The sequence below is a fragment of the Sphaerodactylus townsendi genome, linkage group LG01, assembly GCF_021028975.2.
Source record: "Sphaerodactylus townsendi isolate TG3544 linkage group LG01, MPM_Stown_v2.3, whole genome shotgun sequence".
Taxonomy (NCBI): domain Eukaryota; kingdom Metazoa; phylum Chordata; class Lepidosauria; order Squamata; family Sphaerodactylidae; genus Sphaerodactylus; species Sphaerodactylus townsendi.
In genome coordinates, this window is record NC_059425.1 from 176,450,828 (window position 1) to 176,476,134 (window position 25,307).

Below are 25,307 nucleotides of genomic sequence, written 5' to 3' on the forward strand. Positions count from 1 at the left end.
TTTGGCTTAGGTCCTGTCCCCAGCAAGGAACATGTTCTACTGGGTTTGCTTACTTATATACACTATGATACATTAGTTAGCCTATGGCTAGTACAGTCAAAGGTCACATGACTCTTATACAGGTAACTGATGCAATCATGCTTAGTCATTCCCTTTGGAATGCTTGGTCTACGTTCATAAACTTTTTGTATCATTGCAGCAAACTTATTTGTTGTTATCTTCTGGTGTCATTTGTTGTTCAGATACTGTAATCTTTATATTCCCACCCCCAGAAATACATTTGTGTTCCTTTTGTTGCAGGACTATATGCAGAACGTTCATGGGAAAGAAATTGATCTTCTGAGGACCACAGTTAAGGTCCCCGGGAAGAGGCCACCTCGAGCCACCTCAGCCTGCGCTCCCATTTCCAGTCCCAAAACAAACGGCTTGTCCAAAGATATGAGCAGCTTGCATCTGTCACCAAATTCAGGTAAGATACTCGAAACCTGTTTCTGCTATATTGGGTGTCATCCCCGGTTGTATTTTTGTACTGTAAAAGATTGAAATAAAAGATCAGTGATCAGCAGGCGTTATCAGCTCAGCGCTTTCTCTTCTGAAGCAGAGGTCTCCAACTCTGTTGAGCCTTTGAACCCTTTGTATTTTGATAACACTGAGTTGGGGCCTCAATGTAATAACAGCTGTGAGTGGCACCGTCAATCACAATTTGGTTACTGTGGGAGCTGTGGCCAATCACAAAGCACTGGGAGGTTGCAAGACAAGGGTCCTCCTGGGATGGAGACAGCTGTTTCTGGATGGATGCTTCTTGCCGCCGGGGCTCATCTAAAGACCTCCTACAATGAAGTGAAAGAAAGCCAGCCCTGGCTCTTTGGCCCCTTCCGCGCACGCAAAATAATGCGTTTTCAAACTACTTTCGGAACTGTTTGGAAGTAAATTTTGCTATTCCGCACAGCTTCAAAGAGCACTGAAAGCAGTTTGAAAGTGCATTATTCTGCATGTGTGGAATGAGCCTTTGTTTTAGGGAAGAAGGAAGCGCATCGGTGGCTTTTGTGCTGACTGAAGTTCTTCTACAGGGAGCTTGGACAGAAATTCTCTGCCCTGCTGCTCACCTGTGATTTGAGTTTTTTAGAGGGCAGTCACCTGAACAACATTATTTACAAGTTGAAACTGCCACGCTGGTCTATTGGCAATGGCCTCCATTCACCGCTCTTCATTAGGAGATGAACTTCCTCTTGCTAATAGGGCAAGTACCCCCCTTTCAAAGAGATCTAGGGTTCTACCCCCAGTACTTCCCCACACTGGGGTCCACCCCACCCATGACTAGCTTCTACATCTAGACCAAGAACTTCTGAATGGTGATCCTATGATCCATCCTGACTTTTGACATCAGGCGCTCAGTCACTTCTGTTGGCCTCAGGAAGTTCTGCCTTCATATCTCACTCCACCAACATCACTGCTTCACTGTAGCAGATGCCGGCTACCCTTTGTCCTCTTTGCCGCACTAAGTGCTTTCACCAAACAGTTACTCGGCAGGGATTGCAGTGCGCCTTCAGCGCTGAGGGATCACAGTTCACACTTACATTGAAAACTGACTTGATCATTTGGACTTGTCTTTCCCTTTTTTGTCCTATCAGCATGATGATGTATGTCCTAGGCCAGGGGTAGGGAACCTGTGGCTCTCCAGATGTTCAGGAACTACAATTCCCATCAGCCCCTACCAGCATGGCCAATTGGCCATGCTGACAGAGGCTGATGGGAATTGTAGTTCCTGAACATCTGGAGAGCCGCAGGTTCCCTACCCCTGGCCTAGGCTCACTGGCTCCTGGGTCGACCAGGGGAAAGTCACAGCCCATTCTGACAAGATCCCTGCAATTGGGGCTTTGCTGGATTTGACCACTGCTTGAGTTTATCAGACTTCAGAAAATCACTTGAATAAATGTATGTATGTATGTATGTATGTATGTATGTATGTATGTATGTATGTATGTATGTATGTATGTATTTATTTATTTATTTATTTATTTATGGGATTCATGCCCCACCCTATAGGGTGGTCTCATGGCAGTTTACAAAAATTAAAAACAGCAGTAAAAACATTATAATGAAAAACAATCATAAAACCATGGTAATACCCACCCACATGCCACCCACCCCAAACTGGCCTCCTCCGGAGGGAGCATTGAGGGGGTCAAAAGCCTGGATGAATAGGTAGATCTTTGCCAGACGCCAAAACCCATAAAGGGTTGGCGCCTAGCAAATTGCCACAGAAACGCCTGGGGCCAGTCATGGAGAAAGCCCCCCTACATACTTCCTACCCACGCACCTCAGCAGGGAGGTCACCACCGGGAGGGCACCACTGCTTGACCTCAGCGTAAAGGAAGTTCTTATGGGTGCAGGCCATGTCAGATGGGTTGGACCCAGGCCATTTTGAACATCTATTTTACATGTACTTCTATATCTGCTTAACCCTGAGCATGTCAAGACCAGAGGTGGATCCTGAATAAAGAGACCTGTAAAGGGGTTAAACAGGGCATCAATGAAATATCTCTAGGGAAGGAATACCAGCGACTGCGCACCTGCACAGAAAAGAATCTGGCCCTAGCTGTCACACACAGAAGATTCAAAAGGCAAGCTGTTTTGTTCTGGAGAAGTCCATCCAAGTCTATTGTCTATTCAGACTAGCAGTAGTTCTCCAGGGTCTTTCACAACACCTTCTACCTGATCCTTTTACCTGGACATGCCAAGGGTTGAACCCCGAGCCTCTGCCCCTTCTAGAGCCTCCAGCTGAAACCAGCACTTTGATTTGTGTTCATAAATTGCGAGCCGGAGGAACTGCTTTAATAGTAGCATAATAGCAGTCGGCCCTGTCAATCTGGCTGCCATGTTCTGGACTGCTTCAAGTTTCCAAACCGTCATCAAAGGTGACACTTTTGAAACACATTGCAGTTATATGAGCAAGATTATCTTTATCTAGGAGGGGCTGTAGTTGGCCTACCAGTAGGTGCTCCAGTCCCAGCTCAAGATTTTGTGGTTGCCATGGCAACCATGGGACTGTCTCTGATGGTTATGACCCCAACACATGTACTGATCCGTTGCTTTCTACTGAGCAGGTTTCTGGTGCAACTGTTGGAAAGGACTGATTGTCAGGGCCAGATTATTACTTGCCAAAGGCTCAAGGGGTCCTGCCCCCCTCCAGTTCACGGCGTGCGGGGGCACAGTTAAGGTGAACGCTCTCGGAACCACTGGATTTCCTGAATGATTCCTACACTACCAGATCTTCATTTATTGTACATTCATTATGATATTTAACAACACTGGAGTTTCCCACAATGTGTGTTAATGGCGCAGCCATCATTAACTATCATTAATGCCACTAACGGCTGTTATCCGTTAACTCCGTGTGACACATTGGACATGGTGCAAAAATGAGAAGTTTCTAGCTTCCTAAATGAGAATTTCATATCTTATTAATCTTGATCATCAAGGAAAGCTATGCGATGGCCATTAGCAAGCTTATTTTACGCTAAAGTGCTTAGAATCAGATTAAGCTGTAATGGGTGCCTTCAGATGCTTCTTTTAAAAAGGCATAATTTAAGTGAGACTAGCAGGCTTTCTCCAAGTGTTGCACTTTTACACAGTCTCCCTGTCGTCTCCGAGTGATTGTTTTCGATGTCCTGTCACAGATGGGAGATTCGGTTGTTAAAGCAGATATGACTGCAAGAGCCAAAATGATCTCGTTCGGGATTTTTTTAAGTTCCAGGGGTCTGCAACCTGCGGCTCTCCAGATGTTCATGGACTACAATTCCCATCAGCCATTGGCCATGCTGGCAGGGGCTGATGGGAATTGTAGTCCACGGACATCAGGAGAGCCGCAGGTTGCAGACTCCTGGGCAGCTGTTAAGGGAGGAGTGGGTTGCCCCCCCTTCCTCCATGCCCGGGAGAGGGTTAGGGTTGTCCCCCCTTTCCTCCATTCCCGGGAGAGAGTCAGGGTTGTCCCCCTCTTTCCTCCGTGCCTGGGAGAGGGTCAGGGTTGTCCCCCCCTTTCCTCCGTGCCCGGGAGAGGGTCAGGGTTTTCCCCTCCTTTCCTCCATGCCTGGGAGAGGGTCAGGGTTTTCTGCTCCTTTCCTCCGTGCCCGGGAGAGGGTCAGGGTTTTCCCCTCCTTTCCTCGGTGCCCGGGAGAGGGTCAGGGTTGTCCCCTTTCCGTGCCGGAGAGGTCAGGATTGTCCCCCTTTCCTCCGTGCCAGGAGAGGAGTCAGGGTTGTCCTCTTTCCTCCGTGCCCGGGAGAGGGTCAGGGTTGTCCCCCTTTCACGTGCCTGGGAGAGGTCAGGGTGTCCCCCCCCTTTCCTCCTCGTGCCGGGAGAGGTCCAGGGATTGTCCCCTTTCCTCCGTGCCCGGGAGAGGGTCAGGGTTGTCCCCCCTTTCCTCCGTGCCTGGGAGAGGGTCAGGATTGTCCCCCCCTTTCCTCTGTGCCGGGAGAGGGTCAGGATTGTCCCCCCCTTTCCTCCGTGCCCGGGAGAGGGTCAGGGTTGTCCCCCCCTTTCCTCCGTGCCCGGGAGAGGGTCAGGGTTTTCCCCCCCTTTCCTCCGTGCCCGGGAGAGGGTCAGGGTTGTCCCCCCCTTTCCTCCGTGCCCGGGAGAGGGTCAGGGTTGTCCCCCCCTTTCCTCCGTGCCCGGGAGAGGGTCAGGGTTGTCCCCCCCTTTCCTCCGTGCCCGGGAGAGGGTCAGGGTTGTCCCCCCCTTTCCTCCGTGCCCGGGAGAGGGTCAGGGTTGTCCTCCCCTTTCCTCCATGCCCGGGAGAGGGTCAGGGTTTTCCCCTCCTTTCCTCCATGCCCGGGAGAGGGTCAGGGTTTTCCCCCCCTTTCCTCCGTGCCCGGGAGAGGGTCAGGATTGTCCCCCCCTTTCCTCCGTGCCCGGGAGAGGTCAGGGTTTTCCCCCCCTTTCCTCCGTGCCTGGGAGAGGGTCAAGGTTGTCCCCCCCTTTCCTCCATGCCGTTTTCTTGATCTGAATCTTTCCACTTCATGTGTGTATTCTTCTCTCGAGCCCTTATTAGCCCTGCTAAGGTTTTTTTTAAAAAAGTCCCTATATACATCAAGTGCACAAAAGCAACAACTGCTGTGGATTTACACAACTTTAAGGGTGACAATTTCGAAATTAAAATGGCTGAAGATTTCCTGTTTCTTGGCCTCATCCTCAGCCATAAGGGAGACCGCAACCAAGAAATCTGGAACAGACTGAAATTGGGAAGGGCAGCCATGAAAGAACTAAAAAAATATGTATTCTCGAAGGCTTTCATGCCAGAATCACTGGGGTGCCGTGTGGTTTCCGGGCTGTATGGCCGTGTTCCAGCAGCATTCTCTCCTGACGTTTTGCCTGCATCTGTGGGTGGCATCCTTTCAGAGGATCTGAACAGATGTAGGCAAAACGTCAGGAGAGAATGCTTCTAGAACACGGCCATACAGCCCAGAAACTACACAGCACCCCAGTAAAAAAAGTTGTTTAAGTGTGGAGATATATTTCTGGTGACCACGATCAAGACAACTCATGCCATAGCGTTTCCCATTTCTATGTATGGACCATGAGGAAGCTGACAGGAAGTAGATTCCTTTGAAATGTGGTATCAGAAGAGAGTTTGACAGATGCCCTGAACCGCCAGAAAGACAAAAGAAGTGGGTTATAGATCAAATCAAGCCTCAATTTAGTAGAAGGCAACGGTAAAAAAGAATCCAGGCCCCAGCGAATGTAGCGTGGAAGGGAGAGCGTTGTTTGGCTAGTCTCTGAGAATTCTGGTAGGAGGTACAGGAAGAGGTCAGAAGCACAACCCCAGGGCTGTTACGTATTTGCTTAATTAATTATTTTCACCCCACTTTTTCAAAAGTTGCTTAGCAAAATCTATCAAGAAAATGCCCCCAAAGTTAGCATCACGTAGAGGTGGCAGCAAATATTTCGGTGTCCTCTCCCTGCTCTCCCGGTGTGTTGCTCTGACTCTTGTTCTACTGTGGAGATATGCCTTCCAACCTTGAGTTCATCCTTACAAGTCAACCGTTGGTGTATACTGCACTCTTCTCCCTCTGCAAATTTGTAGCTGGCGGACAGGACAAGCGTCAAGAATGATGCATCCATTCCCTAAGCACAGAGCACTCCAACTCGTAATTTACACAAGAGACCAATTTGGAAAAAAACAAAAGAGTTTGCCACCTTCACCTTACTGCAGTGTCACACCTTAAGGAACAGAGTTGGCGCAGCCAAATGACTGGATGGTTTCTGTTCCTCTTGAGGCAGAAAGATCAGAAAAACCCACTCTCCAAGGAGAGATCATAAATCCCCAGGACATGGGAAAGAAACCTCCTCTTTCTCTTCTCCTTGGATGGGCACCAGCCATGAAGGGCTGTCTCTAGGTCCGTGGTGGCGAACCTATGGCATTCCAGATGTTCATGGACTACAATTCCCATCAGCCCCTTCCCATCAGCCAATTGGCCATGCTGTCAGGGGCTGATGGGAATTGTAGTCCATGAACATCTGGAGTGCCATAGGTTCACCACCACTGCCTAGACCCTTGGTGGCGAACCTTTGGCACTCCAGATGTTATGGACTACAATTCCCATCAGCCCCTGACAGCATGGCCAATTGGCTGATAGGGGAAGGGAGATGATAGAGGAATGGCGGTCACTTGGGCATCTGGAGTGCCAAAAGAATTACGCCATACTAACTGGAGACTGTTCTAATTGAAAACACCACTTAGGATAAGTACCAAGTGCAGATAAGAACACTGTGTGTTTTCACCTTTTCTTTCTGTCCTTGCTCATCGTGAAGTTTTTTTGAATTTTTGTTTAATTCACTTTAAAATATTTTGACCGATCAGAGCTTGCCCTGTGTAAGCACACCACACTATGGCAGACTTGCCTCGCAGAATCGACAGAAGAGACTCACAGGCACTCAAAGGGCTGGTCTGCCTCCCATTGAGAAGCATTGGGTAGACCTGCCCTTGAGATTGTTACATGTTGTTGTTTGGAGCAGGTAAATGTAGAAAGGCTTGTGTGAATGGATTGGACTGTATGCTTGCAAGTATTTATGCTGGGTGAGCTTGGGCCAGTTACACTCTCTCTATCTCACAGGGTTGTTTTGAGGCTATGCTGGAGGGGAAGAGACAACAGGTGACATTCCCACTCTCAGAAACAGGAACAGACTGTTGAGAAAACTCTTACAGTGGTTTCAATGGGCACAGTGCATTCACAGGCAACGTTGCACTCTCTCATCCTAGCCTAACTTGCGGAGTTAAAACAACACTCTCCTGTTCAAAGCAGTAACAGGTTTAATAACAAAACCTTAATTAATTAATTTAAAAGAAATGGCATTTCTTTATTTATAAAGTTCTTTGCTGTCAGAAAGAGAGCATTCGTACCTTTGGACAATAATTGTTGGGCTGGATTTTAAATCCGTGCTCCTGTCCTGTCAGCCATTTTCTCTGACCTTTCTCCTGCTGCCGCTCCATCAGCCATTTACGGAAGGGAATGTCTCCGTGTGAAAAGAGGCAAGTTTCGCCAATGCTTATTTAAAGTGATAAAAATGCTCTTTAAAAAAACTACCAAGTATGATAATGCCAAAGGATATTTTTAAGGAAAGTTGCCCATAGAAATTATTCTTTAATGCTTATTTAAATTCAGCACTGTTTTCTCTGGCGGAAGCAGCCGTCTGTCACTTCCTGTTCACACCACAGGACCGCGCTGTCATCTTTATCCTGAACAAGATATAACTCAGCACGTTCTAGATCAAGGACATTTGTGTTGGTGGCGTAGCATTTTTATAATGCTTTGTCTGTTAAGAATTTAAGAGTTTAACATCTTCATTTCCCTAATGATTTATGTGGAAGTATTCACTCAGGGAAACAACTTTTTCATATCCTTTTTTATTATATATAAAGTTTAGTGAAGCCACGGTAACAGCAACAACGAGTCAAAGTGAAGACATACATAACATTCACTGACCCATCGCCTATCACATTAAGAACTGTACACATGGTTGTACATTGTCTTAAAATCTGATATTCTGGTATGTAACAAAGGGAGTTCATTTCTTAGTGAATTTGTTAGACGAGAATCTGTTAAATTTGACATCAGTACAATATCCCAAATTATTTTGAAGTGTTCTGCAAAGGGAATGCAGTATCTTTTTTCCACTTGGAAGCTATACAAATCAGAGCAGCAGTAATCAAATTTGTAATTACCTCCCTATTTGTCTACTTGGTCGTTTAAATATCCATGAGGGACAACTGTAAAGATCCATGGATAATTTTTTTCCCTTGTATGCCTTTTTAGGTGATTGAAAAAGGTTTTGCTATAGCATACGTGTTGCCTGCAGAAAGTCCAAAAGAAAACCCTGATATCTCCTTGATCCTAGGATATGACTGGAAGGCTCATGACACAGCAAGAGCCTAAGAAAGTTTTGGTCTGGTCAATGTTTGGAGGGGAAATGTCTTGGAAACCGATAGGTGTGCCACTTTGAACTCTGTGGTGGAAGAAAGGCCACATGTAAACCAATATATACACTTTGAGAAAGACCATTCTCCTCCTGAGAATGAGAAAGAGCCCTTTGGGGGAAGGGCAGTATATAAATTTGAAAGGAAATAAATAAAATAAATAAAATATCCTGGAAAGCGTCTGCTAGCCTCTGTATCAAATAGCCCACAAAACTAGAAAGATTGATGGTCTGACACAGTATTAGACAGCTTCATTGGTAGTAGGTACAGGGATACTGAAAAGTACTCTATTGATTCCTCCTCACACCTTGTAGGGTACCAAGTGGCCAGCTGGTCTGGTTACTTACAAGGAAGCCCTCAAAACAGATTTTACAGAGAGACCTCAAGGGCCTCGCCTTCGATTGTTTCAACCAGCTAGGAGCTTCAGTTTGTGAAACCTTCTTCTTCTTCTTCTTCTTCTGAGAAATCCTATCAGAAGCTCTGTTCAAGAAAGGAGGGTGGCGGGAAAAGAAGAGACACCGAAGTTGGAAGAGAGAAAAGTCTTTTGCCTTTAGAGGTGACTGCATGAGAATCTGTCAGAGAGAAATTGTCAGCCTCCCAAAATGAAGCATTTGAAACTCTCCCCCTGAGGAGAAAAGGTGCCGTGATACTTGCTGCTACCCGTTCAGGCCTACGTTTCAGGTTTCCCTCCTAAAGGGGGATTCTTTCATGTATTTTCAGCTCTCCCAAACTCAGTGAATACCTAGGCATCCTCAGAAAAGATAGACTGGACACTGTTTTTAAACACTGATATCCTGTCCTTCTCTAGGGATTCAAGGGGGTTATTATAATGGCCAAAAAAATGCAATAAAATCACATACATGTTGCAGGGAAAAAAACTTTGAAAGGGGCAAGAACACTTCTGGCATAAGCAGTTTTGCCTTAAAGTCCCAGAACCCCCAATGAGCAACCTCCAACGAGCCATAAATTGATGTTTCACTGTTCTTATTTCCACTAAGTACTTTGCTTCCAGGACCAGTACTAATGCCACAAATCAGTTTTCAGCCTTTCCACACTTTGATATTTATTGAGACTAGTCGGTAGGTGTGCCACTATATAAAAAGGGTGTAGAGGTCTTTCACTGTTGTCACATCCCTTATTGTGGAAAACATTCAGTCTTTAAGAGTGAATAAATTGAAACTGAACAATGACAAGATGGTGGTACAGTGGAACCTTGGTTTTCGTTGGTAATTCGTCCAAAAAGAATCGATGAAAACTGAAACCGATGAAAACCAAGGCAAACTTTTCCATAGGAATCAATGTAAATCCAATTAATCCGTTCTAGGCACACCAAAAAACATACCAAATACACATTTTTTTTGGTGAATAAGCATAATGTTTAATGCTGAAAACAGTAACAAACAATAACACTAGGACCAGCTTCAGAGCCAGTGGACCAATGTCGCACCAGAAAGCTGTCCAAAGAGGTCTGTTTCCGACGCCTCTTTAAGATTTGTCTGAAATGGGGCAAGACGTTGTCATTAAACAAGTTGCAGACACGGCCTGCAACAGCTTTGTCCGGGTGATTTTTCTCCACAAACCCCTGCACCTTACTGCAAATCGATGAAAATCGAGTCAATTTTTTCACTGAAAAATCGATGAAAACCAAAACCAATGAAAACTGAGGTTCCACTGTAGTACATTTGGGGAGCTCTTGGGGGACCCCACTTTTGATAGGGACCAGCTGACACAGGATCACTGTCTAGGGCAGGGGTGTCCAACTCTGGCGCTTCAGATGTTCATGGACTACAATTCCCATCAGCCCCAGCTGGCATGGCCAGTTAGCCTGGTCTAGGGGTTCTACTGGATCCATCATTATTGTTGGAGAAGCAAGTTAACATAGATGTAAAAGACGCTTTCTTCCATCTTCATTTAGCTCAGAAAATGGCTCCCTCCCTTGACTCGGCTGATCTGGCCATATGGATCCATGTGATGGTTCCCTTGAGACCAGACTACTGTAGTGTATACAGGTTTGCCCTGAAAATTAACTTGTAAGCTCCAGTTGCTATGGAATGCTGTGCCCTACATAATATTAGGCACTAGGCAGAGCATACATGCCACACTTATTTCAGATGCTTCACAAATGTCGCATCAGTTATGGGGTTCAGTTCAAGCTACTGGCTGTCATCAAAAAAGCCCTTAGTGGTCTTGCACCCGTAGATCTGCAGAATCATTGCGTCTACCATTCTCTGCTCCAAAGTCTTTGCCTGTCCGAGCAAAACGTTTGAAGACACTACCTTGCAAAATGGGTAAGGTCAGCAACTGCCTGTTTGCTTGCATTTTGTGTGATGACTCCCATCCTGTGAAACAACTCTCATACCCTTATCATGTTGTAGAATGTGCAAAACAGAAATGTTCAAGAAGGCAGTTTGTAAAGGGATAGAATTGTAGAAGATTGGAACTGTCGAGAGAGACACCCCTATAACAGAATAAGATTTGTCAAATTCTTCACTGAATATTGTAGGCATCATTTTGCTTTTATTACAGTCTTCTACCTTTGTCTGGCCACTTTCTGCATTGTTCGTCATATGCCTTGATTAAGATATTTTATTATTCATGCTGCTTTCTGATTTTATAATCCTAGTCCTATTGCATTGCTCCTTGATTGTTGCATGCTGTCTCATCGCATCATGTTGTATTGTGTAGGATGTCTTGAGGTTCAGTGAGAAAAGCAGGCTATGAATAAAGTAAATTAAAATAAATTCATAATGCTTTGAAAGGCGATTTATTGAGATTTCTGGAGACAGCCATGGTGACTGAAGGGAATCTCCACAATCAGAGTTAGTAAACCCCTGAATCCCAGTGCCTGGCGACAACATCAGGGGACAGCCTCAACTTCTGTGCCCTGTTGCTACACTTCAAGAGGAACTGGTTGGCCACTGTGTGAAACAGGATGCTGGATTAGATGGGCCAACGGACTGAGTCTTCTTATGGTTTTATAATCTTTATCATGAGATGTGATTTAATTAACTGACCTGCAGTTTTAGTGCATTTTCTTCCAGTGGAAGCTCTCACAGGACTTGCTGTCATAGCTTTGGAATATTGGTTAAGAGCTGTTCCAACACAGTGTACAGTAATTCCGTGTGCCCTTGCCACATTTTAGGAGACCTTAGAGGACCCCTAAATCAAATCAAATGAACTCATGCTCTGAATCCAGGTCTTGGGTAATGCCAGGGGAAAACTCACTTTGGAGAATGCCTCAACCACCTTGGCAGGTGTTCCCACCTGATCTCTGGAATCCTTTTGTGATGCCAGTGTGAAGGTGCTGGTTGTTGTTGTTTTTTAATGGCCATGCTATAATTTGTCCATTAGCTCAGGGCCACTTCACCATCATTAGTGTGTTGTTTCATCATTTTACTCAGCAGGGTTCTGTCAATGAGAGAGGGCATCTCTGAATTTAGTCAATGCCTTTTCTTTGAAGATTCTCTGAGGGCCAAGATGAATGTTGCAGCCCATAAAAGCAATCTATTGGTTGGCTTTCCTAGGAAACCATCAGGTGTTTGCTCTGCTTCATGTATCTCCTGCAGACTGTTACTTCCTCTGATTGTTCTGAATGGGTCCAGTTGGAGGAATGACCAGAGTTGGTCAGATGCGGGCCTAGGTATGTGATAAGTTTATGACATGTCATACATTGTCTCTTGCTTAGGACTTGTTAGGTATAGGAGCAAAGGCGTATCTAGGGTGGGGTAAGGAAGGGCACGTGCCCTGGGCATTGCCCCTGAAAGGGCGCCAGTCCACATCTCACAGCCTCTGCAAGCGATTGTGCCCCACTCCCAAACTCCCTTTGGAATGGGGGGGGGCACAGGTGCACAGTTGGACACTGAATCCGGCCAGCATTCCACTGGACTAGCCCCCACCTCTGAATATAGCCCCAACTCTATATAGCATTCATGGGCCAGGGCAAACCTGTTTGTTGCTGGGCTCAGCCATGTCCATCTTTAAACTGCAGGGTCCAAGCCTGCAGTTTAAAGCTCAACCCAGCCAGAGCCCAGGATCAAAATGAGTACTCAGCTTGACCGGCTCCAGCTTTATACAGCTCTGCAGTTTAAAGCTTAGACCAGTTGACCCTAGTGTCAGACACAGCATGCCCTGGACGCCCCTGGAGTTTTGGGGTGCAAGGTGAGTCATAGTTCTTGCCCTGGGCACCATTTTCGACAGATCCACCTCGCATAGAAAGAGCACAATTGGTTCATGGTGAGCTAAGCACTGAAAATGAGTCTTAAATGGTCAAAATGAAATACGGGCTTATGAACTAAGCATCAAACAAGACCCATGAGAGCAGAAAGGAGGGGAAATCAAAGGGGAAGGCCAAATGGATCTAAATAGAAAAGAATTTGGATGCAAAAGTAGTTTAAGACCCAATGTCAGGAAGAAAGGTGTTTTATTGATTGGTAAAGGGAATGCTGGTAACGGAGGAGGTGAGAGGAAAAGCTGCAGGGTATAATCCAATCTTACCTGATCTCAGAAGCTGAGCAGGGTTGGTGCTTGGAGAGAGATGACCAGGGAAGACTCTGCAGAGGATGGCGATGGCAAACTACCTCTGCTGCTCACTTGCCTTAAAAGACCCTTTCTGGGGTCAACATGAGTTGGCTACTACTTGATAGCACTTTATGCACACACAATTGAGGAGGTATTCCTTGGTTTAACTCAAAGGTTGGTCCCTGTAGAACCACAGACCCAAGCTGAAAAAGAAGAGAAAACAGAATCAGGGGAACAAAATCATGGAGAGCACTGAAGGTGGGTACAAGACTTCTATGTGAAGACCAGCAAAGAGGTGGAGATGATACAGAGAACAGCACAAAGGAGTAATACGTTCTGAATGGCAAGCAGAAAATACCACTCCATTGGCAGCGGGTTAGAAGCAGCAGAGGCTAAACAGGCAAGCAGCAGAGGCTAAACAGGGATCCACTGGAACGAAAGGCAGGGTATCGATGAAGAACATAACTGTGCAACAGAAGGTAGAGCAGGGGTGTCTGACTCTGGTGCTTCAGATGTTCATGGACTACAATTCCCACCAGCCCCTTCTGGCAGAGGCGTAGCTACAAGGGGGATGGGGGGTGCACATTTCACCGGGCGCGTGCCTGGGGGGGGGGGCAGCAAAATTTTCAGGTTTGTTTTTTGTATTTTTTAGTGTTTTCCATTTTTGGCCTGCAGGGGGCGTAGTTTTAGGCTAGCAGGAACAAAATTTCAGAGAGTTTTTGGGGGACTCTCTTGATGATACCACCTAAGTTAGGTGAGTTTTGGTTCAGGGGGTCCAAAGTTATGGACTCCCAAAGGGGGTGCCCCATCTCCAATGGTGTCCAATGGGAGCTAATAGGAAATGGGGGCTACACCTTTAAGAGGCCATAACTTTGGACCCCTGAACCAAACTTCACCAAACCTGGCTGGAACCATCAGGATAGTCTCCTAAAGATACCCTGAAATTTTGGTGCTGCTAGCCTAAAAACTGCACCCCCTGCAGGCTGAAAACTGAAAAAAACACACTAAAAATACAAAAAACACAAACAAATATGGGAGGGCCCCAGCAAAACTCAGGTTTTGCACCGGGCTCCGCTTTCCCTAGCTACGCCTCTGCCTGCTGGCATGCCAGCAGGGGCTGATGGGAATTGTAGTCCATGAGCATCTGAAGTGCCAGAGTTGAACACTGCCGATGTATAGGAATCAAAGGCAGAGGTGGTAAGACTTATAAGAGTATGGTAATCAGTGTGAGAAAGAGTGAAGTAAACTTTGATGATGTCTGTGGAAAGAAAGGGCCTAATTCTGGATGTAGTCATCAATTGTAAGTGGCTGGACTGGACAGGAGCCTGAGCCTAGAGAAGAAACCCAAAGGATCCAGATGTGCGCCAAGGTGGTGATTGTTAGAGGAACAAGCAGCCATTCTCAAGCATGAGATAAAATGGTGGAGAGGCAGGAGGCAAAAACGACAAGCTCAGTTTTAACACGTCCGACTCTTAAAAATATGGTCATTCATCCCTTAAGAGATGAACAGCGAGAGTGTCATGAACGGAGCAAGAGAAAAATGTTAGCTTATTCCCAAAAGGTCTGTGTGGAGGCAAACCCCCAGCTTCACCATCCCTCCAAGAGCCAGGCTGCTCACCTAAGTAGGCCTCATCTTTCTTCTGGCTCCTGCGGTGACTAACTCAGGGGAGACACGTTCTGTGAACACTTCTGACTCAGCCTTCCCACCCCCTATTCCCCCCGGAAGAAATAGCTCTGTGCTTTGAAGCAGGTAGAAAAGTCCAGCACCAGGTGAGAAATCACCATTGCCTTCTCGTTTGAGAGAGGGAAGAACTCTCCTGTTGCGCTGGGCAGAAGTTGTAGAGGGAAATCTTTCTTGCGGCCCCAGCTTGGAAAGTTCTCACGCACAAAAAGACTCTGATCTTCCCCGGGCTCCTGCACGAAAGAAGCTGACGGACCCCAGATGTCAAATGCTAATAAAGTTCAGCAACCAAACTTTACAGATGATGAAACTCTCCAGGTGGCCCAGCTTTCGTCAAATCCCAGATTCTAGAATGTAGCACTGGCCAAGAAGCTCTATCATCTCAGCAACAGAGATAGGATTTTGGAGAGTTTCAGCCCTGAAGTGCTCCTCTGTGAACCAGTATAGATCGGACAAGAGGATAGAAGTTCCTTTCTGGGTGGGTAGCAGGCCCTTCCTGCAGAGAGAAAGGGAGAGCTCAAAATGTAGAAGGGAAGAGAAGTATTTTATCTTCCTTCTTGTTCTGTCGTTCATGTCCTAACAACATTTTTCTGAAGGCGAGGTAAGCAAATCATTGGCAAGGAAGAGGATGGGGTTGGAGTGGATGGAGTTTGGTATGCCCAATTTTCAGTCTCTTAAAGAAGAAGTTAGCATGTTAGCTTGGAGACAGCATAGTGTAGTGATTAAGAATGGTGGACTCTAATCTGGAGAACTGGGTTTGATTCTCCAGTCCTCCACATGATTAGCGGACTCTTATCTGGTGAACTGGATTTGTTTCCCCTCTCTTATACATGCAGCCTGCTGGGTGACCTTGGGCCAGTCACAGTTCTCTCTGAATTCCGTCAGCCCCCCTTACCTCCCAAGGTGTCTGTTGTGGGGAGAGGAAGTGAAGGCGATTGTCAGCCACTTTGAGACTCCTGACAGTTGAGAAAAGCGGGATATAAATCCCAACTCTTCTCTCGAGTCAATGGTCAACTTGAATAAGTATGCTTGTTGATGAGTTTATTTCATAAGAATTACATGGGTTGGATCCACAAGGAATGTTGACAGAACTCCTTTCTGAGGCCTGGAGTAGCCTTGCAAGCAAAACGCTCAGCAGGATGGTGTGGGAGCAGCAGTCATGGGGAGGCCTTAGGTCAAATGGGCCCTGCTACTAATGCAGACCCCGAGCAAAAGAAAAAGGGAGGGGCGTCCTCACTTGATTCCTCCTCATTGCCTCAGCCTTCTGTCCTGAGGGACCTTCGGCTTACAAGGCTTTCCCAGTGGTTCGCACACAGGGATTTGGAGACCGAGGCCAAGTTGCTTGAAGAAGGGGAAGGTATCTTCTGTGGACTCTTCTGGTGGGCCCCACCCCTTTGTCTTGCACCTTGGTGACCTCTTCAAGCACGGTGTTGGGATGTATCTGAGAGACCTCGGTTCGAATCCCACTCATGCCATAAAAACTCTGTGGGTGACCTTGGGCCAGCCATACCCTCTCAGCTGAACCTACCTCAAATGAACCTACCTCAGCTGAACCTACCTCACTAATGTACCCTGGACGGTCAGGTAGCTGGTTGGCAGGAGGAGCGGCTCAAGTCCTTCCCAGACTGATAGTTTTCACCTGCTGTGTGTCCAGATCTGCCCGCCTTCTCTTTGTTTTGCCTCCTGCCCTAGACTAGTGAGTCTTCATATCCTCCCGAGGTTATCCTCTTGGGCTCCGGTAGTTATATTTTGTAATAGCAACCATTTGGATGTTAAAACCTTTTCAAGAAAAATCAAGCCCGTCCTTCTGTCTCTCCCCCCCCCCCCACAACTCTAGTGATTTTTCAAATTTTGAAGCCATCTGAAGAGCTGAAGAAGCTGATTAACCCCCCCACCCCAAAATGGGGGGGGGGCAACCGTGGTAGTGGCGGTAGAGCTTCCCGAATGTATTTTCAGTGTTGAACTGCCATTGACATCTAAAGTCCCTGCCATGCTGTTTTCCTCCACACTCCAGCAATCAGGACATCCAGCAAACCCATAAAAATCCAAACTAATAGCATGAATATTCAGTGACCTAGAATACTAATTATTGTCATGAATATTAATGCGATCGGACTTGCTTTTTCCTCTTCTGTTTCTCGCTCTCTCTTTTTCCCCCCCACTCACCCAGCTCTAAAGATGGGCCATAATGAGAGCATTTAAGAGAGAGAGCGCTCTCCGCCGTGGCAGGGACCGGGTAATAAGGAGAGCTTGATTAACGTGGCGCACTTGGGGGAGAGATGAGAGGCTTCACGTGGCCCTGTTGTGGGGGAGGCAATGAGGCCCCGGTGGCTGTGTTGCTGCTCCCTCAGATTAATGAGGCCTAAGAGTGCATTAGGAACAGTGACAAAGGTTTGATCTAATGGGTTCAGTCATTTTTCCTTTGAGTGACAGACGCACAGAAGTAATTGGCTGTGCAGAATGGCAGCTCATTGGCAGTACTTAAGGATACATTATCCCCGTTGTGTGGCCCGCAGAGGCTGTTTATCAAAACTGCTCACACTGCAGACATGCATTTACTAGGCTGCTGTTGCAGAAGTAATAGCTTTAAAATAAAATAATAATAATAGAAACGTTAGATCAAAATCCCTCTCTGTCTATCTCCGGGTTTCTTCGTCGTTTTTTGTTTTGAACGGTGTCGGAACAGTTTAATAAGTGCAGTCTGTTCTCACGTACACATTTTTTGCCGCCCTGTAGTGACGTGTGAAGTGTAGTCCTGGATAATAAAAGTTCCTCGTTTCTTGTGTGGCCAAAATGCTTTGCCCAAGTCATTACCAACTGCTGGAAAACTTTAATACATCAGTCTCAGCTACTGGAATACAAGTGCGTGCTTTCTATTTCCAGAACTGGGCAGAACGCAGAAGTTTGTTTCAGCACAAAATATCAGCACAAAATATCAAAATATCATTCATTGTACCAGGTTTAACTGCCTTTGGTTATTCATTATTGAGATGTTTATTGAAAAATACAGTCAAAGACAGATAAATTTATGGCATGTATCCCAGGGGGATCCTTTTGAACGTGCGGGCACATTTGGAATTCTGACATTGCATGGTGGGTGCAGCAACAAAATGGCTGCCACAGGAGGCGGAGCTAGCCACAAAACGATTGCCACAGCTTAACTTTAGTAACACAGTGCAGATACTTGTGCTGTGGTGCCAGCTGCTACAACAGCAACTTTTAGAAAAATCTGCACGGCCAATCAAATATCCAGTGGCCAATTAGAAGCCTTGCTGAGCAAGAGCTCTTCCTGGAACCACCCGCTTCCTAAAAACATTTGGCGGGCCCAAGAAAAGGTGTTGGTGGGCCAGTGGACCTATGGACCCAGTGGGCATTATGTTGGGGATACCTAATCTACATCATATTTTATACTGCTCTCGCATCCTGGTAAACTTCGAAGATTTCCAGTACTGTACTTAGAGTTGTTACATTTACAATTTTGTAGGGTTTTTTTTTTAAGGAATGTTTGTTGAGTGCATTATGTTATGTGTTGACATTATCGTGCTTAGCATCATTACATTTAAGAATATTTAGGCATATTTGGTAGTCAGGTTATTAATGCAGACAGCATATTATGAAACCGTGCTTTGTTTATCTGTTTATCATAATCAAATAGATGTTGCTATTTAACAGTGGGATGAATCTAGCAATGGATTTTTGCTAACAGATTTTCACCACTCTCTCCTTCTCCTGCAGACCTCTGACTTCATGATGTTTTCAGGGTCTCTGTTCCCCAGGATCAGCATTTCAGAGAACATTTTGGGATGCAGCTGGGGAGGGGAGGCAAAAATTTTCATTTCTCTCCCATCAGCCGAAAATTCCACCTGGAACAACTTTAAACAGGAAAATCTTTCAGCTTAATTAATCAGTTTCATCAACTCCTCTCTTCAATACAAATACTTCAGATTTCTTCCTTTTCCTTTATTTTCTACCTTTCATTTGTTTAAGTCGCATTTTAGATGTAAAGTGAGGCTATGTAGAGTTTGGAGGAGAAGAATATTCCAGGAGGGCTGATGGGAAGCTATCTCAAAATTGAAACCTTTGATAAACTTTCCCCTTGATAAACTAAAGCTGTCTGGCTGCTCCGACAGCCATGTTGCTGCTAATAATGTCCAGCAAGAATAATGGTCCTAGTCCTACTGATTCATTCTGAGTATACTCTTTTAGATGTAGCCAAAATTAGACACACTTCACAGAGTGTCTTTCTCAACAGTTTGCGGGCCAAAGAAAGGTGCAAGGAGCACTTTTGTGTTGCCTTAGAAATGTCTGTGATGTGTTCCTAGGAGCACATTGCAACCTCCAGCACTTATTCGGCAAAGAAGCGATTATGTTGTCTTGAAGGTTGGCAGGAAGCCTAAGAAAAAGGAAGTGTGGCTGGAGCAAACATTGCCGCTTGCCCGTGGAAAGCAAGGCAACACGATATGTGGTGGTTTCTTGTGCCTTGAGGAAAATTCAGTGCCTTCCTTTCCAGTCTGTGTGTTGCTTCTGCTGATAATTCAGCAGAGAGGGGTGCAACAGTTTTATAGTGTTTTGTCGAAGGCTTTCATGGCTGGAATCACTGGGTTGCTGTGTGGTTTCTGGGCTGTATGGCCGTGTTCTAACAGCCCGAAAACCACGCAGCACCCCAGTTTTATAGTGCCTGCCTGTTGCTTGGGAGCAAATCGCTGGTCATGGTTTATTGCTGGTCTTCTTTAATTTTATAAGCGGGTTGCATCTCACCACCTATCGGTGCAAATATTGCATATTGTTCCTATAGTCCTTTGCCTCACAGCAGTCCTTTCCAGTCTCGGGAAATTTACTCTTCAGGGTAGCAGGCTCCCTATGGTCTCGAGCAGTGTTTCCCAACCTTTTTGACATCATGGTACCCTTGACCTCACTTTTCATATCTCACGGTACCCCTGCCACCACCCCCACCTTCCCCTTCCAGGGTGAAGGGAAGAACTGGGGGGGGGGGAGTGGCTGCTGACCTTGCAGCAGGCCCTGCCCCCTGAACCAGCTCCATGTCCTTGCTGGTGCCGGCGGGAGACACCACAAAAGTGAGGGGGGCCGGTAGCGTTGCTGTGGTACCCCTGGAACATGCTCACGGCACCCCAGGGTACCACGGAACCCTAGTTGGGAAACACTGGTCCAGAGGAAATAGGGAAGTGCTTCTTTCTTTCTCTTTTGTCGATGGAGCCACACTGGTGGAAGAGGAAGGAAGACTGGGGACAGCCTTAAAATGGCACCAGAAGAATTGAGGCTCAGGAACCTGACAGAAGATGGTGGGAGCTACTATATGAAAAGGCAAAATTCGCCAAAAGACGCTTTAGCCAATATATAGGCTGTCTTGTCAAAGTACCATGTTTAATAATGCACAGAAATATTTTTTTGATGAAGGCGCCACTTAGAAATGATTCTTTAAGGCCCGTATACAGTCAAAAGGGGAGGGAACGGAACCAGGTAGGCACTATGACCCACACAGAGCATTCCACTACAAAGAAGGACCAGGATGAAGTGGCGGATTAATTCACAAACCTCCTGAGATTTTTTAGGTGGGAAAGGATATAGTAGAACTATTATGGATAATTTATGGAACAAAATGTGTGGGTCGGATAGGAACGATAAGCCCTTTGAGGGATTTCTTTTGTATTGTTGGTTTTAAAATTGTTTTTCAAGAAAAAAGAACTTTTTTTTTTTGCTTTTATTAGAGGGTTCCCTTCCCTCCTTTTTTAAGCAAACCAGTATCTTCCGATGCCTCAGAATTGGTCTACTGAACTTTTTCTGATGTTTAATCTGAAGGGAATTAGTTATTAGTCCTAATAGGTCCTATTAAATGAATATGAATGACCACGGGAGACAAAGTGCTCCTCAGCCTTAAACTGAAAATCCTATATGTGAATGTGACTATTTTAATTTGAAAACTCCCATAGAGAAACAAAATCTGAGACTGCTAATTCTAGAAGCTCATTGGGAAATTCATCACTGCATTGGTTGGGAAATCAATGTTTATTGATTTGTCACTCAGTGGAGAAGTTGTTTTAGAGATTAAGGAGATTAAACTCCTACTTTGTTTGGCCCAATATCATCTATATCAGTGTGCTGTAGTTGGCAACAGTATACTAACACAGGGGGAGGGGGGGGGACTCCAGGAGGCGGAGACGAAAATTGTGTGAGAAAGTATCCCATCTGAGTCAGTTCTAAATTATTTTCATAGTTTATTATGGAAAGATGCTACTTTTGGACATTCTGGTTAAGATTATCGAGGACTTGAGAAGGAGATCAGTAATAAATATTTTGATTAGGTCTTTAAAGCTTGAGTTAGTGTTATGAAATCTGACAATCCATTCATAGTTCAGTGTATACCAAGAAAGACTGGACAAAACACACTGAAATAATGTATTTAGTTCTGAACCTTCTGCTCATGTGAATAGAAAAACCCAGAGAACAGCACCAAGTTCAGGTAGGCTTTAGGGAGCTCCAAGTCCCCCACCAAGGAGAGGGCTGATTGTGATTATCAGGTGTCTATGGGGCAGGCAAGGAACTAGGATCATAGTTGCTGCTGCCTAAAATGGGAGGGAGGGAAAGAAAGAAAGCTAGCTAGCTGTTGCCTGTTCCAGGAAGGCAGGTGAGGGAAAAGGAGGGAGACAGGAGCCACCTCAGCATGAGTCTAGCAGGCAGAGATGACCATGCTCAGGCACGGGGTGGAGTCCTCTTGCATAAGCCAGACAACCATTGACAGCTTGGCTTGGCTGGTGGGCCAGCTGTCTCGTGAATGGGTAGTCCAGCAAGGGAGGTAGAGGATGGTACACAAGAAAGATGTATTTCCATCAAGTCTCCCTGCTTATCAGAGCATCATTAAAATGGATTTAACGTTTTAAATTGAATCATGTGACCAGAGTAGTCTGAGACTTGGAGGACAAGTTCATCAGTGTCCCCTCCCGGCCTTGGGATCAGGCACCACACTTTTTGCCATACTGTTGTATGTTATTGTACTATATTAATGCTGCTATGTTTTTATAGAATCTGTAAATTGTTTTAACTTAATTTAATTTATTTATTGTGTGTAATGTGGGTTTTTGGCCTGCTGTGTGTAATATTGTTTTGGCCTGTTGTACCTCCCAGAGCCCTTCGGGGGTGGGCGGTTTAAAATCAAATAAATAAATAAATAAATAAATCCCTGTTGAAGGAGGAAGAGTGAACAACTATATTCTCATAATGCTGTATGACCTGAGGAAATGTTGGAATTGAAGATTGGTCTTAAAAACTAAAAGATTGTTGCTGGAAAACCCACTCACTTCTGATGAGTTGATAACTGTATAGTAAACTGTAAGCTCATGAAATGGAATATCCATCTTTAGAACAAAGTTAAGGAATTATTAATGACCTAAATCAGTGGTGGCGAACCTTTGGCACTCCAGATGTTATGGACTACAATTCCCATCAGCCCCTGCCAGCATGGGCCAATTGACCATGCTGGCAGGGGCTGATGGGAGAATATAGTCCATCAGGAGATGTTCGCTCCCTACAATTCTAAATATGATGATGGTCCTTACAGAGGAAATGGTGGCATCTAAGTTGACATCCTACATATTCCTAGAGTTGGAGTCTTTCACTCATGCAAATCCATTTAAATTACCTCACTGCTTGTATATTGAGTGGTTCATTAGAAAATACAAGTGAGCAGAAGAGTGCAGTAGGAAATGGGTAAGCACTATAGTCTAGTATTTGTGAGTCTGTTAAGGATTGTGCACCTTGTTCTTAAGAGCCATCACAGTTTCAGGAAAGGGTCTAGATCCTTGACTAACTAAGGAAGAACATATTGAAGCTGAATCCTGGTAAGATGGAAGAGATGCAGATTGGGAAGAGTGAGATTCTATGTACATTATTCTATGTACATTGGAAGGAATATTCTATGTACATTGGAAGGAATAGTTATTGTTCAGAAGCTTGGAGTTCTGTTAGATCCAGCTTTTCTCCCTTGTGAAACAGATAAACTGCTGAGAAAAAGTGCCTCTTTACATTTTCATGTGGCATGCAAATTGTCCCCATTTATATAGCAGCCAACTATTTGCCCTGAAGGGTCAACAAACAGGCCCAAAGGCCAAGGCCTCCCCTGTGTTGCCTCATAGCACTGGATCTCAGAGGCTTCCTACCTCTGAATGGCTATTAGTCACTGGTGACCCTCTTCTCCATGAATCTGTCTAACCCCTACAGTTGAACAATGAAGAAAGCTGACAGGAAGCAAATAGATTCCTTGAAATGGGGTGTTGGAGGAGAGTTTTATGGAAACAGAGCACCACCAAAAAGGCCAAAAATAAGTGGGTTTTAGATCAAATCAAGTCTGAACTCTCTCTGGAAGCAGTTCTAATAGCCTAGCTCAACCTGGTCTCATCACAGCTCAAAAGCTAAGCAGGGTCAGTCATGGTTAGTACTTGGATGGGAGACCACCTAGGAAAACTGGTTGTTGTGCAGAGGAAGGCAGAGGCAAACCATTTCTGCTCTTGTCTTCTCATGTCTTTCTCACTTCTTGTCTTAAAACTCTATCTGGGAGAACCTCAGGGGGTTACTTTGAGTTGGTAGGCAATTCATCGTCACATTTTATCTTTTTATCCACCCCAGGGGTCTGCAACCTGCGGCTCTCCAGATGTTCATGGACTACAATTCCCATCAGCCCCTGCCACCATGCCAATAATTGGCCATGGTGGCAGGGGAGTGATAAGAATATGAAATCCATGATATCTGGAGAAACACAGGAATTGGGCTAACCTTCCACACCATGCATAACTTTATAAACCTCTGTCATGTCCCTTTAGCCATCTTCTTTCCAAGTCCCAAACTCCTTATCCTTTCCTCGAAGGAAAGATGTTCCAACCCCTTGATGTCCTCTCCTGTTCTTTTTCTAGCTCTTCAATATTCTTTTTGAGACATGGTGACCAGGCACACCATTGACAACGGTTAAGCATTCTGAGCCTGTCATCCTGAGTTTAAGACTGTTCCATTGACTGTCAGTCTGCCTGTGTATTCAATTTGAGATGCTGGTGTTGACCTTTAAAGGCCTTCAATGGCAGAGAACCCTTATATTTGTGGGACCACCTCCGTCTATATGTGCCCACGCAGCAGCCTCAATCACCAGGCCAGGCATTATTAGTCATTCTCTGACTTAGATAAGTGAGAACTGATTTGGCTTCAGCTTCCACAGTGGCTGCCTCTGTGCTATAGAGCAGGTTTCTCAAGGACTTGAGTAAGATCGTGATCTGCGTAGATTTCAGGGACCTGCACAGATTTCAGAGACTACACACAGGGAAGCTTTTTGAACGTGCTTTGATGGCCCATGCATTTGTTTACTTCCTTTTGTTTGTAATTTTGTTCAAGAGATTTTTTAACAATTGGCTATCAACCACTTTGAGCCCCACTGATCAAAAGAAAATGGGATATAATTTAAAATAAACAGAAAAAGAGCTCAGCTGCAAATCAAGCTGGGTGGATTTGGGTTGTTTCTTTTAACAGGACTCAAACTGCACTTGAGGGTGTAGCAGCAGCATAGGATCTTCAGGAGATGAGATCCTGCATTGAAGACCGGTGGCCATCTTAGAAATAAGAAACATGTTGTCTTTAGTAGCACATATCTGCCAATCTCCAGAGTTGCCAGTGTTGAGATTCCCAGATCCAGATGACCTCCCCTGCCCTAGTTTGGCCCTCAGTCACCATGAAGGGGTCTGCAACCTGCGGCTCTCCAGATGTTCATGGACTACAATTCCCATCAGCCCATGCAAGCATAGCCAATTGGCCATGCTCGCAGGGGCTGATGGGATTTGTAGTCCATGAACATCTAGAGAGCTGCAGGTTGCAGACCCCTCTAGCTTGTCAAAGGCCAAGAGTTCCAGGGAGGTCATGTTGCTACTGGAATTTTTCAAACAGAGCCTGTTTGGTTATATAAATAACTCCCGTCAATTCCCAGTAGGATGGGAAGCTGGTAATGAAGCAGCAGGTAGTAAAACTGACACATACCCCAAATGTAGTTGCCTTGATGTGTTTTCTAGGATATATAACAGGAGTACATCTCTTCCAAAACTTAAGAACTCAGTTAATTTGTTAAAACTTGTTAATTTCACTGAAAGGGACTTTTTATTTTGGCCAGTATTTTAAGATTTTCTTTAAGACACTCACACCAAGAAGGGGGGAAACAGAATTTTTTTAAAATATATATTTTAAAAAAGGATACATATAAAGTAGAGACAAAAACATTGCAGTGACAGCAGATATACATATATAAGTTTCTGTAAAAGGTATCCAGATATATAAAAGATAAGTTCCTTTACAGTTGTCACTTATATGCTACGCATTCAAACATTGAGAGTTCTAAGGTCCTCAAACTGTTTGATTTGCTAAGGTGGGCATGTATCTTTCCAGTGTTGTAATGCAAGTCTTTTAGTTGTTCCAAGGCCTGGAGAATCCATTTTCTTTGTCTATTGATTTGCCTCCAAGAAGCAGGCAGATAGTTTAAAGTTTCAGTGGGAGAGACTTAAACATACACTTCACTCTGCAGTTGAATTGAGTGGGACTTAAACGTGCAACTCTGAATGGCTCCTGCTCAAGGTTGTTTCTTTGGACCAGGCACT

At 45.3% G+C, this 25,307-nt stretch overlaps 1 protein-coding gene across 4 annotated transcripts in view; it reads left to right on the forward strand.

Annotated features, from left to right (window-relative positions):
* AGAP1 (ArfGAP with GTPase domain, ankyrin repeat and PH domain 1) overlaps nucleotides 1-25,307 on the forward strand; it is a 426,302-nt gene that overhangs the window by 232,876 nt on the left and 168,119 nt on the right. For all 4 annotated transcript variants that reach the window (XM_048500437.1, XM_048500447.1, XM_048500456.1 and 1 more), the window contains one exon: nucleotides 301-469. In XM_048500437.1, the coding sequence (XP_048356394.1) occupies nucleotides 301-469 (169 nt within the window). The remainder of the gene's footprint in view (nucleotides 1-300; nucleotides 470-25,307) is intronic.